This window comes from Camelina sativa, chromosome 16 (assembly GCF_000633955.1).
Source record: "Camelina sativa cultivar DH55 chromosome 16, Cs, whole genome shotgun sequence".
NCBI classification, from domain to species: Eukaryota; Viridiplantae; Streptophyta; class Magnoliopsida; order Brassicales; family Brassicaceae; genus Camelina; species Camelina sativa.
In genome coordinates this window covers 3,386,516-3,402,017 of record NC_025700.1, presented here as the reverse complement: position 1 = coordinate 3,402,017, position 15,502 = coordinate 3,386,516, and the positions used below count along the sequence as shown (strand labels likewise).

The following is a 15,502-nucleotide window of genomic DNA, read 5'->3' as shown; positions in this document are numbered from 1 at the left end:
ACAAAAATTAACTTCATTTACTCTACAAAAATGTTAAAATACAATTGTTGAATTGTAGTTATTTGTTGAATTACAATTGTTGAATTGGAGATAGAATTTCAAATGGTAAAGAACAAAAGAATATTTATTTTCGTTATTTGAACTAAAATAGAAGATTGTAGTTATTATATATGGATGTTTGGCTTTATTTCCATTTAGTATTATTATTGTGAAGATTGTAGAGACATTAACGTAACGTGGTTAACAAAGTGACTCAAATAGATTAATTAGAAGCTGTCTTAACGGATATATACAGACCCAAAACTAAAACCTATTCAATAAACTTTGAACATTTTGCAGCGTATTTTTATTGATTCGGAGTTTAGGAGATTCAAAATACAATATTATAATATTATACACTTTTTGTATAATTAAATATATATATATATATATATATGTCTTGCTGCTTTATACAATATACACAGCTTTATACAATATACACATTGCTTATAATTTCTCTGATTACCAAATATAAATTGTTAATTATGACAATATAATAACACTGATACAAACTACTAGATTACACAAAGTTAGGTTATCTTCTACCATTTATAACATAATAAACAAAAATAATTAGTGAACAGAAAGCAAAAATAACTACATGTTGGTTGTTCACAGTTCACACTAATTATAAAAATATAAAATCATACTAACATTTATTTAAAGTTTTCAGTAGTGACACCTCTAACATCTGTGCATAACTTAAGAAAAGCAAAGAGCGTTTGCAATATAAATAAGTTATGTGAAGTTTGAACGTTTGTAAAGAGCGCTGGTAAGAAAAGCTCACAACTAGTAGAAGCAATCGATTCAAAAGTTGAAACTAACATAATTGAATTGCAATCTTATATGCAATTGGATAAAAAGGCTGGTGGAACTTTTATGTGTAAAGGGACTAATTATATACATGTATCTTTACTTGTAAAATTGACATGTAAAATTTGTTTCTGTTATATCAGTAGCATGAATGTAATTGTTTCAACTCATTTAATTCTTTTTTTTTCTAAAAGAAAAGTAGAGATTTACTAAAACAGTTTTTGAAACACAACGGCTCTGATTAGTCCAAGTCGATCTTAAGGTTTTAACTCGATTGGGATTAGAATGATCCTGATTACACTTTTTAAAAAATAATTTGAAAATACAAATATGATTTGGTCTTATAAAACTATCTCCAACTCATGTTCCTATTCATCTTCAAAATGGAGTTTGGAGTCAAATTTACTTCAATCCATCTCTATTTTTATTTTCAAAATAAATTATTCATTTTTTCTCTAAATTTGGAAATCTCCATTTATATTTTGCACTAAAATTTGGAGATCTTCATTTTGAATTCCAAAATAGAATAAGGTTGGAAAAAAACTCATTTTCCAAAATAAAATTACTCAATTTCGAAGAAAAAAAATAGAAAAAATGTGTTGGAAATGCTTCCAGACTTATCTTCGTCCATAATCTCTTACAAGAGATTTCACTTTTCACTAATATAAATAATAATAATAAAGTAACAGAGATTGAAAAACGGTTCTCAATTGAGATTCTATGAAAAAACGTTACTTAACACATGGCATTATAGCCGGTTCATTTTCTTTTTATAAATTAATCTTCGATAGAGATGTTCTAATAGAACTTATCTAGATACGCATGCGCAGACTTAATATCATCTACTCAAAAAGTTATAAACATAATATCATCATAATCTACAATATAATTTTGAAAATGGAAATATATTTTGAGAAAGTGGTATACTTTCCTATATATTTAACATGAAAATGTATAACAACCACATTAATAATTTAAAGCACCTATTTAAATCTTACAAAATTTATCATTGTAAACAAAATATTTTTGCGTAGTATTTTGTATTATAGTTTCGTTATTGTATTACAGTTTTGGTAACAAATATGTATATTGCATGTTATTGACACAGAATATCTAAAAAAATGTTTGACTGATGGGATACAACTATGAAAAAAACATTAATTCTTATTTGGTGTATTTTTATTTATTTCTTACAATCTAACATACATTTAATTTAATTACAAACCACGATAATTAAATGTTTTAATCTACTCGAATCATACTCATATAACCCGATATGGTGTAATATCCAAAGTAGATTGCAATGAAAGAAGAAGAAAAAAAAACTTATACTAGTTTGTTATTTGTGAATATTTTTTTGGGTTGAAAAAGATTTGTGGTTTTTCGAATTAGCTTATTTCTATTTTTGTATTTTTATACGTATCCTCATACGTCGATCCACCACTATGGCTTTCCTTCAACTTAATAAAGTCGTATTTTCACTTTCACTATCTTATTCCAAAAAAATAAGAATTTAATTGGTGCATTAAATATTTTAGAAAAAATAATTGATTGAAAACGCAAGTCTCGTTCATCTCCTCCAAATGTTCTTTTCTTTCTCTTTATTTTTTTTTTCTCTATCCATTTCTCTAAAAGTCCAACAGCGACAACATAAAAGTTTCTCTCTCTACAATGGCGTGTCTATATAAAGCAAGGTCGTCGATTCATAACGACCATCTCCATTACTTCTCCATAACCTTACAAGAAACTAAAACAGGATAAGGTCTTCAGATTCAACACTCCAAGAAACCTCCCAATCGAACTAGCTAGTTTAGATTATTTCTTCGCTCGAGGATGAAACTGATTGAGAAGACGATGAACAAGACCAAGTTTATGACTATGGAAGAGGAGGAGGAAGACAGAGGTGAGGGTTTCCACAAGATCGAGGTAGCTATGATTGACCGGAGCAACTTATCTCCGCCGCCAGCTGCTGGTGCTACTGCTACTGCACCATTGCGTGAGGTTTCCGGCGACCTGATTCCACCGTTGAACTTTGCGATGGTCGATAACGGTATCTTCCGGTCTGGTTTCCCGGACACAGCGAACTTCCCCTTCATCAAGAGTCTTGGCCTTCGCTCAATCATGTAAGCTCCCAAGAACTTTGATCAAATTGACTCTTATATTGAAAACGTTGTAATTGTTGATTTTAGGTTATTGTGTGTTTGTTTGTGTTATGTGGGAAATGTGCGAAGATCTTTGTGTCCAGAGCCGTATCCGGAGAACAACATGCAGTTCCTCAAATCCAATGGAATTAGTCTTTTCCAGTTTGGCATTGACGGCTCCAAGTCCAAGGTGTGTGTCTTTTTTATTTCATATGCACTCTCTCTGTTCATAAATGTCCATTTCTAATTGCTTCATCACTGTCTTGTTCTGTAATTCTCTTAACTTTGAGGCTTCAAAACATGAATTCATAAAGGGGAGTCTCAAAATTGGAAGTTTCTTATCTATTTGGATATCTTGAATTTGCAGTGTCTGCCCGGATTAGAGAACGAGGTTTGGTTGCATATTTGGGGTTCTAAGCATCACAAAGAGGGTTCCTATACAAATGGAAATTCGAAAACTTCGGTATTATTCTGAATACTATTTCGACTTCTAGTCACGCATTGAATTGCTTAGTATAATGTTGCCTAATTGTTCTTTAAGCATGCATGTCTCTCTAAGTTTCATGTTTCCTTAGGAGTAGTAATTTGCTTAGGTGTGTTATGATTTAGACAAGAAGAATGGCATTTCATGTATGGGATTTTCTTTTTGTCTTGGACTTAACCATTCAAGAGGTTATTCTAATCCATATTTTTATATATGAGACCGCCCAAGAAAAAGCGTACACCATTCTTTAATGCTTTATTGAAGGATGCTTTTCTTGGCTCTGTCCGTTACCATTGACTCCATGGCCCCACTGTTTGTTTGCTTGCCCTTCATCAACTAATACCACTTGGTTCTGTATATAAAAATTTAGATAATATAATGGGCTGCGTCAAAGAAATAAATACTTAGCTGCCTTGCATATACAACAAGTATATTGTCAGAGATCCACTACTCGAAAGTTTTACTTTCCTTTGTGTTTCTATTGATACTGTTTTCTTGGTTCATATTAGTTGTGTGTGCACTTTAATGCATGAATGGTATCTTATGTAATCTTAAATTAAATAGGAAAAGTAAAAAGTGTTTCTTTGTGGTTGTACAAGTTGTAGTTGAAGTAGAAAATGTACCTCAGCTTTTTTTGGGTTTTGGTGGTGAAATTAAACTTTGTGGATAGTGACTTGTCGTCAATGTGTTAATGGTAAAAGTATCCACATATCAACTGGTAGGTATAGTACCTACATCAAGCTGGAAATAAGTGTGAAAGTGATAGATTGTTAATTTATATGGCAGTTACTAGTTACTGTTGTTAATACCTAACTACATACATATGTTATTGCTTTAGTATGTTTTAGTGGCTCATGTTTGGATGGAATGACTTTTCGTTTAAGGAAATTGTTGGTATATATAAGCTAAGGGAGGTAATAACCAAACTTGAGCGTAGAGCGGTGAACTAGTTACCTTTAACGCCAAATGTATAATCCATAACTTTTGATATTTCAAATGCAGCCATAANACTAGTAGAAGCAATCGATTCAAAAGTTGAAACTAACATAATTGAATTGCAATCTTATATGCAATTGGATAAAAAGGCTGGTGGAACTTTTATGTGTAAAGGGAGTAATTATATACATGTATCTTTACTTGTAAAATTGACATGTAAAATTTGTTTCTGTTATATCAGTAGCATGAATGTAATTGTTTCAACTCATTTAATTCTTTTTTTTTCTAAAAGAAAAGTAGAGATTTACTAAAACAGTTTTTGAAACACAACGGCTCTGATTAGTCCAAGTCGATCTTANGCAGCCATAAGAGAAGCCAACCAAACATGCATGCCACATAGTTTATCTTTTCTTTGAAAAAGAACATGTTACTTTAGTTGAACAAGAGAGTTTGTACAACTTGTGATGGGGCGGCTAGTTTTATTTTATCTATATTGCTTTATTATACTCGGAAAGAGAAGACTGAAAGTAATATAATTGTGCTGATTTGCTGTTGTGGTATTGATCGTTCTCTTTCCCGCAAATTCACCCTTGTGTTGTCAATTATGTTCATATATATGAATATATGATAGTTTTTTCAACTTTTTTTCTCTTTAGACTAAACATGGTAAAGTGGCTTTTATCTTCTTCTTAGAATGATTTGACGAGAAGTGTAATGAATATTCCACACTCATATTTTGTTTGTTGNGTCTTATAAAACTATCTCCAACTCATGTTCCTATTCATCTTCAAAATGGAGTTTGGAGTCAAATTTACTTCAATCCATCTCTATTTTTATTTTCAAAATAAATTATTCATTTTTTCTCTAAATTTGGAAATCTCCATTTATATTTTGCACTAAAATTTGGAGATCTTCATTTTGAATTCCAAAATAGAATAAGGTTGGAAAAAAACTCATTTTCCAAAATAAAATTACTCAATTTCGAAGAAAAAAAATAGAAAAAATGTGTTGGAAATGCTTCCAGACTTATCTTCGTCCATAATCTCTTACAAGAGATTTCACTTTTCACTAATATAAATAATAATAATAAAGTAACAGAGATTGAAAAACGGTTCTCAATTGAGATTCTATGAAAAAACGTTACTTAACACATGGCATTATAGCCGGTTCATTTTCTTTTTATAAATTAATCTTCGATAGAGATGTTCTAATAGAACTTATCTAGATACGCATGCGCAGACTTAATATCATCTACTCAAAAAGTTATAAACATAATATCATCATAATCTACAATATAATTTTGAAAATGGAAATATATTTTGAGAAAGTGGTATACTTTCCTATATATTTAACATGAAAATGTATAACAACCACATTAATAATTTAAAGCACCTATTTAAATCTTACAAAATTTATCATTGTAAACAAAATATTTTTGCGTAGTATTTTGTATTATAGTTTCGTTATTGTATTACAGTTTTGGTAACAAATATGTATATTGCATGTTATTGACACAGAATATCTAAAAAAATGTTTGACTGATGGGATACAACTATGAAAAAAACATTAATTCTTATTTGGTGTATTTTTATTTATTTCTTACAATCTAACATACATTTAATTTAATTACAAACCACGATAATTAAATGTTTTAATCTACTCGAATCATACTCATATAACCCGATATGGTGTAATATCCAAAGTAGATTGCAATGAAAGAAGAAGAAAAAAAAACTTATACTAGTTTGTTATTTGTGAATATTTTTTTGGGTTGAAAAAGATTTGTGGTTTTTCGAATTAGCTTATTTCTATTTTTGTATTTTTATACGTATCCTCATACGTCGATCCACCACTATGGCTTTCCTTCAACTTAATAAAGTCGTATTTTCACTTTCACTATCTTATTCCAAAAAAATAAGAATTTAATTGGTGCATTAAATATTTTAGAAAAAATAATTGATTGAAAACGCAAGTCTCGTTCATCTCCTCCAAATGTTCTTTTCTTTCTCTTTATTTTTTTTTTCTCTATCCATTTCTCTAAAAGTCCAACAGCGACAACATAAAAGTTTCTCTCTCTACAATGGCGTGTCTATATAAAGCAAGGTCGTCGATTCATAACGACCATCTCCATTACTTCTCCATAACCTTACAAGAAACTAAAACAGGATAAGGTCTTCAGATTCAACACTCCAAGAAACCTCCCAATCGAACTAGCTAGTTTAGATTATTTCTTCGCTCGAGGATGAAACTGATTGAGAAGACGATGAACAAGACCAAGTTTATGACTATGGAAGAGGAGGAGGAAGACAGAGGTGAGGGTTTCCACAAGATCGAGGTAGCTATGATTGACCGGAGCAACTTATCTCCGCCGCCAGCTGCTGGTGCTACTGCTACTGCACCATTGCGTGAGGTTTCCGGCGACCTGATTCCACCGTTGAACTTTGCGATGGTCGATAACGGTATCTTCCGGTCTGGTTTCCCGGACACAGCGAACTTCCCCTTCATCAAGAGTCTTGGCCTTCGCTCAATCATGTAAGCTCCCAAGAACTTTGATCAAATTGACTCTTATATTGAAAACGTTGTAATTGTTGATTTTAGGTTATTGTGTGTTTGTTTGTGTTATGTGGGAAATGTGCGAAGATCTTTGTGTCCAGAGCCGTATCCGGAGAACAACATGCAGTTCCTCAAATCCAATGGAATTAGTCTTTTCCAGTTTGGCATTGACGGCTCCAAGTCCAAGGTGTGTGTCTTTTTTATTTCATATGCACTCTCTCTGTTCATAAATGTCCATTTCTAATTGCTTCATCACTGTCTTGTTCTGTAATTCTCTTAACTTTGAGGCTTCAAAACATGAATTCATAAAGGGGAGTCTCAAAATTGGAAGTTTCTTATCTATTTGGATATCTTGAATTTGCAGTGTCTGCCCGGATTAGAGAACGAGGTTTGGTTGCATATTTGGGGTTCTAAGCATCACAAAGAGGGTTCCTATACAAATGGAAATTCGAAAACTTCGGTATTATTCTGAATACTATTTCGACTTCTAGTCACGCATTGAATTGCTTAGTATAATGTTGCCTAATTGTTCTTTAAGCATGCATGTCTCTCTAAGTTTCATGTTTCCTTAGGAGTAGTAATTTGCTTAGGTGTGTTATGATTTAGACAAGAAGAATGGCATTTCATGTATGGGATTTTCTTTTTGTCTTGGACTTAACCATTCAAGAGGTTATTCTAATCCATATTTTTATATATGAGACCGCCCAAGAAAAAGCGTACACCATTCTTTAATGCTTTATTGAAGGATGCTTTTCTTGGCTCTGTCCGTTACCATTGACTCCATGGCCCCACTGTTTGTTTGCTTGCCCTTCATCAACTAATACCACTTGGTTCTGTATATAAAAATTTAGATAATATAATGGGCTGCGTCAAAGAAATAAATACTTAGCTGCCTTGCATATACAACAAGTATATTGTCAGAGATCCACTACTCGAAAGTTTTACTTTCCTTTGTGTTTCTATTGATACTGTTTTCTTGGTTCATATTAGTTGTGTGTGCACTTTAATGCATGAATGGTATCTTATGTAATCTTAAATTAAATAGGAAAAGTAAAAAGTGTTTCTTTGTGGTTGTACAAGTTGTAGTTGAAGTAGAAAATGTACCTCAGCTTTTTTTGGGTTTTGGTGGTGAAATTAAACTTTGTGGATAGTGACTTGTCGTCAATGTGTTAATGGTAAAAGTATCCACATATCAACTGGTAGGTATAGTACCTACATCAAGCTGGAAATAAGTGTGAAAGTGATAGATTGTTAATTTATATGGCAGTTACTAGTTACTGTTGTTAATACCTAACTACATACATATGTTATTGCTTTAGTATGTTTTAGTGGCTCATGTTTGGATGGAATGACTTTTCGTTTAAGGAAATTGTTGGTATATATAAGCTAAGGGAGGTAATAACCAAACTTGAGCGTAGAGCGGTGAACTAGTTACCTTTAACGCCAAATGTATAATCCATAACTTTTGATATTTCAAATGCAGCCATAAGAGAAGCCAACCAAACATGCATGCCACATAGTTTATCTTTTCTTTGAAAAAGAACATGTTACTTTAGTTGAACAAGAGAGTTTGTACAACTTGTGATGGGGCGGCTAGTTTTATTTTATCTATATTGCTTTATTATACTCGGAAAGAGAAGACTGAAAGTAATATAATTGTGCTGATTTGCTGTTGTGGTATTGATCGTTCTCTTTCCCGCAAATTCACCCTTGTGTTGTCAATTATGTTCATATATATGAATATATGATAGTTTTTTCAACTTTTTTTCTCTTTAGACTAAACATGGTAAAGTGGCTTTTATCTTCTTCTTAGAATGATTTGACGAGAAGTGTAATGAATATTCCACACTCATATTTTGTTTGTTGTGTCTCTCTAGTTTAAGATCTGCTTATTGGCTGAGATTCTATATGTTGGGTGTGACAACTCTCTAGTCTTCATAGGAAGTCATTTTCCTTTTCATTATTGGGTGCTTTTCATGGCCCTCTTTGATATTGTGTATATTTTTTTGCTGTGCCTAACTTTCAATAATAGGATGATAAAATATACTCCACAGCTCTTTTACTGTATAGTTCTTTTTATCAATTTCGGTCTCTAAGAATGAATATAGTCGACACATTGAACATGTCAGTATGTCACATCATAATTTGGATTCTTTTTTTTACTGGTTTGTGAGTTACTAATGACTTGCCAAGGAACTAACAGTGTGATCCTCATTTTTGCAGGAGCCATTTGTAGATATCCTAGATCATAAAATCCGTGAAGCACTTAAAGTCCTTCTTGGTATAAATCATAGAAGCCCTAGAAGAAACTTATGTCTAGCTTATGTGTATAAATCTTCTAATCTTGTCTTCTTCTTCTTTTATAATCCGTAGATGAGAAGAACCATCCACTTTTGATTCATTGCAAACGAGGCAAGGTACGTAAAAATTTGTGAATATTAAAAAGGGTAAAATCGTCTTAGTCGATGAGTTTCATTTCTTTGTTTGACACAAGACATGGCTATGATCATTGCAGCATAGAACCGGGTGTCTTGTTGGATGCATGAGGAAACTCCAGAAATGGTGCTTGACATCGATATTTGACGAGTATCAGCGATTTGCAGCGGCTAAAGCTAGAGTATCGGATCAAAGGTTCATGGAGTTGTTCGACGTTTCAAACTTGAAGCACATTCCAATGTCATTCTCTTGCACCAGTAGGTAAAATGAAAAACGTGAAGATTATTTGATCAATCGGTCAGTCCCTTGTTTTTCTCTACATAGTTGATTGAATAACAAAAGGAGAGGAGAGATTATAAGTTAACCAGAGGAATCATCATATATATTCTTCTGGTTTTTGTTTTCTTTTCTTTTTCTCCTGAATTATATATAGATATAAAAAATAACAATAATAATTGGAAGAAGAAGAAGAAGAATAGATTCCTTTTCTTGTGATTCTTTGTAAGCTAATAATGTAATCGATATATCTATATGTTCTCGAGTCAGTGTAATCATTTAGCTAGATAAATAATTATATAGACATTTATATATTTATATAAACAGAAATGTTCACTATATATATATTCGGAAGAAAGTCCAAAACCATGCCATTTGTAATCATGTGCTCATCTTTCTTCTTTCTCTGTTGCAAACTACCGAATCTTTGTTTTTGAAAGTGATATTATCGTTTCCTTTTGGGTCAAAAACACACTTCATTCAAAAGTTAAACGAATACATTATTTGTGTCATACTGTCATCTATCCGAAAAACCTAAGTGTTGCTGATGAAAGAAAAATATATATAAAGACAAACATTAGTGTATAAGTTTTCTTTGGGAGGAANGTCTTCAGATTCAACACTCCAAGAAACCTCCCAATCGAACTAGCTAGTTTAGATTATTTCTTCGCTCGAGGATGAAACTGATTGAGAAGACGATGAACAAGACCAAGTTTATGACTATGGAAGAGGAGGAGGAAGACAGAGGTGAGGGTTTCCACAAGATCGAGGTAGCTATGATTGACCGGAGCAACTTATCTCCGCCGCCAGCTGCTGGTGCTACTGCTACTGCACCATTGCGTGAGGTTTCCGGCGACCTGATTCCACCGTTGAACTTTGCGATGGTCGATAACGGTATCTTCCGGTCTGGTTTCCCGGACACAGCGAACTTCCCCTTCATCAAGAGTCTTGGCCTTCGCTCAATCATGTAAGCTCCCAAGAACTTTGATCAAATTGACTCTTATATTGAAAACGTTGTAATTGTTGATTTTAGGTTATTGTGTGTTTGTTTGTGTTATGTGGGAAATGTGCGAAGATCTTTGTGTCCAGAGCCGTATCCGGAGAACAACATGCAGTTCCTCAAATCCAATGGAATTAGTCTTTTCCAGTTTGGCATTGACGGCTCCAAGTCCAAGGTGTGTGTCTTTTTTATTTCATATGCACTCTCTCTGTTCATAAATGTCCATTTCTAATTGCTTCATCACTGTCTTGTTCTGTAATTCTCTTAACTTTGAGGCTTCAAAACATGAATTCATAAAGGGGAGTCTCAAAATTGGAAGTTTCTTATCTATTTGGATATCTTGAATTTGCAGTGTCTGCCCGGATTAGAGAACGAGGTTTGGTTGCATATTTGGGGTTCTAAGCATCACAAAGAGGGTTCCTATACAAATGGAAATTCGAAAACTTCGGTATTATTCTGAATACTATTTCGACTTCTAGTCACGCATTGAATTGCTTAGTATAATGTTGCCTAATTGTTCTTTAAGCATGCATGTCTCTCTAAGTTTCATGTTTCCTTAGGAGTAGTAATTTGCTTAGGTGTGTTATGATTTAGACAAGAAGAATGGCATTTCATGTATGGGATTTTCTTTTTGTCTTGGACTTAACCATTCAAGAGGTTATTCTAATCCATATTTTTATATATGAGACCGCCCAAGAAAAAGCGTACACCATTCTTTAATGCTTTATTGAAGGATGCTTTTCTTGGCTCTGTCCGTTACCATTGACTCCATGGCCCCACTGTTTGTTTGCTTGCCCTTCATCAACTAATACCACTTGGTTCTGTATATAAAAATTTAGATAATATAATGGGCTGCGTCAAAGAAATAAATACTTAGCTGCCTTGCATATACAACAAGTATATTGTCAGAGATCCACTACTCGAAAGTTTTACTTTCCTTTGTGTTTCTATTGATACTGTTTTCTTGGTTCATATTAGTTGTGTGTGCACTTTAATGCATGAATGGTATCTTATGTAATCTTAAATTAAATAGGAAAAGTAAAAAGTGTTTCTTTGTGGTTGTACAAGTTGTAGTTGAAGTAGAAAATGTACCTCAGCTTTTTTTGGGTTTTGGTGGTGAAATTAAACTTTGTGGATAGTGACTTGTCGTCAATGTGTTAATGGTAAAAGTATCCACATATCAACTGGTAGGTATAGTACCTACATCAAGCTGGAAATAAGTGTGAAAGTGATAGATTGTTAATTTATATGGCAGTTACTAGTTACTGTTGTTAATACCTAACTACATACATATGTTATTGCTTTAGTATGTTTTAGTGGCTCATGTTTGGATGGAATGACTTTTCGTTTAAGGAAATTGTTGGTATATATAAGCTAAGGGAGGTAATAACCAAACTTGAGCGTAGAGCGGTGAACTAGTTACCTTTAACGCCAAATGTATAATCCATAACTTTTGATATTTCAAATGCAGCCATAAGAGAAGCCAACCAAACATGCATGCCACATAGTTTATCTTTTCTTTGAAAAAGAACATGTTACTTTAGTTGAACAAGAGAGTTTGTACAACTTGTGATGGGGCGGCTAGTTTTATTTTATCTATATTGCTTTATTATACTCGGAAAGAGAAGACTGAAAGTAATATAATTGTGCTGATTTGCTGTTGTGGTATTGATCGTTCTCTTTCCCGCAAATTCACCCTTGTGTTGTCAATTATGTTCATATATATGAATATATGATAGTTTTTTCAACTTTTTTTCTCTTTAGACTAAACATGGTAAAGTGGCTTTTATCTTCTTCTTAGAATGATTTGACGAGAAGTGTAATGAATATTCCACACTCATATTTTGTTTGTTGTGTCTCTCTAGTTTAAGATCTGCTTATTGGCTGAGATTCTATATGTTGGGTGTGACAACTCTCTAGTCTTCATAGGAAGTCATTTTCCTTTTCATTATTGGGTGCTTTTCATGGCCCTCTTTGATATTGTGTATATTTTTTTGCTGTGCCTAACTTTCAATAATAGGATGATAAAATATACTCCACAGCTCTTTTACTGTATAGTTCTTTTTATCAATTTCGGTCTCTAAGAATGAATATAGTCGACACATTGAACATGTCAGTATGTCACATCATAATTTGGATTCTTTTTTTTACTGGTTTGTGAGTTACTAATGACTTGCCAAGGAACTAACAGTGTGATCCTCATTTTTGCAGGAGCCATTTGTAGATATCCTAGATCATAAAATCCGTGAAGCACTTAAAGTCCTTCTTGGTATAAATCATAGAAGCCCTAGAAGAAACTTATGTCTAGCTTATGTGTATAAATCTTCTAATCTTGTCTTCTTCTTCTTTTATAATCCGTAGATGAGAAGAACCATCCACTTTTGATTCATTGCAAACGAGGCAAGGTACGTAAAAATTTGTGAATATTAAAAAGGGTAAAATCGTCTTAGTCGATGAGTTTCATTTCTTTGTTTGACACAAGACATGGCTATGATCATTGCAGCATAGAACCGGGTGTCTTGTTGGATGCATGAGGAAACTCCAGAAATGGTGCTTGACATCGATATTTGACGAGTATCAGCGATTTGCAGCGGCTAAAGCTAGAGTATCGGATCAAAGGTTCATGGAGTTGTTCGACGTTTCAAACTTGAAGCACATTCCAATGTCATTCTCTTGCACCAGTAGGTAAAATGAAAAACGTGAAGATTATTTGATCAATCGGTCAGTCCCTTGTTTTTCTCTACATAGTTGATTGAATAACAAAAGGAGAGGAGAGATTATAAGTTAACCAGAGGAATCATCATATATATTCTTCTGGTTTTTGTTTTCTTTTCTTTTTCTCCTGAATTATATATAGATATAAAAAATAACAATAATAATTGGAAGAAGAAGAAGAAGAATAGATTCCTTTTCTTGTGATTCTTTGTAAGCTAATAATGTAATCGATATATCTATATGTTCTCGAGTCAGTGTAATCATTTAGCTAGATAAATAATTATATAGACATTTATATATTTATATAAACAGAAATGTTCACTATATATATATTCGGAAGAAAGTCCAAAACCATGCCATTTGTAATCATGTGCTCATCTTTCTTCTTTCTCTGTTGCAAACTACCGAATCTTTGTTTTTGAAAGTGATATTATCGTTTCCTTTTGGGTCAAAAACACACTTCATTCAAAAGTTAAACGAATACATTATTTGTGTCATACTGTCATCTATCCGAAAAACCTAAGTGTTGCTGATGAAAGAAAAATATATATAAAGACAAACATTAGTGTATAAGTTTTCTTTGGGAGGAACTAAAACAGAACTAAGTTGTCCGAACGAACGAGATAAGACAAACAAACAATTAGGTTTTTTAATACGAGATCTCATTCATCATCAGTATCCTCATCATCATGATGATAACATGAAGCTATCACTTGACTAAACTGAATTTTAAGACCAACTGGTTTCGTAGACCGATGACACGTATACGAGTACCAAATCTCACCTCGATGAGTAACATCCGAGTTAATCCGAGTCCACTCATTCTGTTCACCGTTTCCGACAGGCCACATGAGGTTAACGTCAGTCACGATACCAGTCTGTTCAGCTACTTCTTCAATCCCGTAATACTCGCAGTGTTTGAAAATCACAGACATTGCATCTGGTAATGGACGGCGAGGATGAAATCTCGATGTAGGGAACGGTTCGATCTCGTCGTCGGTTGGGTAAAGAAAGTTCCGATTAGCTTCGCTGACTGAAGGAACACCTCTCACGGCGACGGAACCGTGTCCCGTGTGAAGAATCGAGCTCAACGGAACAGACTCGTTGAAGTATCTGGAGTAGTTTTGCATAACGTTCGATGCGAAATAGAACCAAATGGTTTGAGAGTCACCGAGTTGGTTCTTGAAACCGAGGAGGTTCTCGATCGAGGTGAAACTGTGAAAGGAGCCTCGGCGGCTGAGGCGTTGACACGTGTGAATCCGGTGCCGGAGAAGACGTAGATCCAGAAGGCACGAGCGTGGTCATAGTTAGTCGCAGATTCCGAGGACGTGGAACAGCATTTGAGCGTCGGGGACGAAAGAGTTGAAGCGTGGGCGATGGACGGTGACGAAGGGTGTACTTGCACCGATCACGAGCAAGGCCGAGACGGCGGTGATGTCTGTTGTGACGGTGGGGTTAGGCCGTTAGGGGTTTTAGGTATTGGGCCTCGGAGTGTCCTATCGCGGCGGGAGGTGATGGGAAGCATTTGTAGACGGCGGAGTGATTGACTAGCCGGTGAACTCACCACGACCAGTATATATATATATGGGCTTGTTAATCACTTCATTAAGCTAATTGGACTTGTATTGGGCTTGTCACGTAGATGGTTCAATAATCTTTATTAGCTAAATTGGATACATTTTACTTTTTAAATATGAAAGATGTATAAGAACACAAATTNTCATGTGCTCATCTTTCTTCTTTCTCTGTTGCAAACTACCGAATCTTTGTTTTTGAAAGTGATATTATCGTTTCCTTTTGGGTCAAAAACACACTTCATTCAAAAGTTAAACGAATACATTATTTGTGTCATACTGTCATCTATCCGAAAAACCTAAGTGTTGCTGATGAAAGAAAAATATATATAAAGACAAACATTAGTGTATAAGTTTTCTTTGGGAGGAACTAAAACAGAACTAAGTTGTCCGAACGAACGAGATAAGACAAACAAACAATTAGGTTTTTTAATACGAGATCTCATTCATCATCAGTATCCTCATCATCATGATGATAACATGAAGCTATCACTTGACTAAACTGAATTTTAAGACCAACTGGTTTCGTAGACCG

At 33.8% G+C, this 15,502-nt stretch overlaps 3 protein-coding genes across 3 annotated transcripts in view; all 3 read left to right on the top strand.

The window, feature by feature from the left end:
• Positions 1–13,717, top strand: part of LOC104749572 (probable tyrosine-protein phosphatase At1g05000) — a 15,215-nt gene extending 1,498 nt beyond the window's left edge. The window contains exons 2-7 of the mRNA XM_010471224.2: positions 10,293–10,645; positions 10,754–10,853; positions 11,031–11,126; positions 12,890–12,947; positions 13,040–13,083; positions 13,182–13,717. Of these exons, the coding sequence (XP_010469526.1) occupies positions 10,356–10,645; positions 10,754–10,853; positions 11,031–11,126; positions 12,890–12,947; positions 13,040–13,083; positions 13,182–13,367 (774 nt within the window). The 5' untranslated portion in view covers positions 10,293–10,355 and the 3' untranslated portion in view covers positions 13,368–13,717. The remainder of the gene's footprint in view (positions 1–10,292; positions 10,646–10,753; positions 10,854–11,030; positions 11,127–12,889; positions 12,948–13,039; positions 13,084–13,181) is intronic.
• On the top strand, positions 2,437–3,661 carry LOC104749569 (probable tyrosine-protein phosphatase At1g05000). Its single transcript, XM_010471222.2, has 3 exons — positions 2,437–2,975; positions 3,084–3,183; positions 3,361–3,661. The coding sequence occupies exons 1-3, from the start codon at positions 2,686–2,688 to the stop codon at positions 3,466–3,468; spliced, it is 498 nt and encodes a 165-aa protein (XP_010469524.1). The 5' UTR covers positions 2,437–2,685; the 3' UTR covers positions 3,469–3,661.
• LOC104749570 (probable tyrosine-protein phosphatase At1g05000) lies at positions 6,412–10,017 on the top strand. Its single transcript, XM_010471223.2, has 6 exons — positions 6,412–6,945; positions 7,054–7,153; positions 7,331–7,426; positions 9,190–9,247; positions 9,340–9,383; positions 9,482–10,017. Exons 1-6 carry the CDS (start codon positions 6,656–6,658, stop codon positions 9,665–9,667), a joined length of 774 nt encoding a protein of 257 aa, XP_010469525.1. The 5' UTR covers positions 6,412–6,655; the 3' UTR covers positions 9,668–10,017.

What these genes read in the sequence shown, in the direction of transcription:
- LOC104749569 (XM_010471222.2), top strand. Translation starts at nt 2,686, where the DNA reads ATGAAACTGATTGAGAAGACGATGAACAAGACCAAGTTTATGACTATG. An exon ending in CTTGGCCTTCGCTCAATCAT is followed by an intron (nt 2,976 to 3,083) that starts GTAAGCTCCCAA and finishes AAATGTGCGAAG; the next exon opens with ATCTTTGTGTCCAGAGCCGT. An exon ending in TTGACGGCTCCAAGTCCAAG is followed by an intron (nt 3,184 to 3,360) that starts GTGTGTGTCTTT and finishes TTGAATTTGCAG; the next exon opens with TGTCTGCCCGGATTAGAGAA.
- LOC104749570 (XM_010471223.2), top strand. Translation starts at nt 6,656, where the DNA reads ATGAAACTGATTGAGAAGACGATGAACAAGACCAAGTTTATGACTATG. An exon ending in TTGACGGCTCCAAGTCCAAG is followed by an intron (nt 7,154 to 7,330) that starts GTGTGTGTCTTT and finishes TTGAATTTGCAG; the next exon opens with TGTCTGCCCGGATTAGAGAA. An exon ending in AGCACTTAAAGTCCTTCTTG is followed by an intron (nt 9,248 to 9,339) that starts GTATAAATCATA and finishes TATAATCCGTAG; the next exon opens with ATGAGAAGAACCATCCACTT.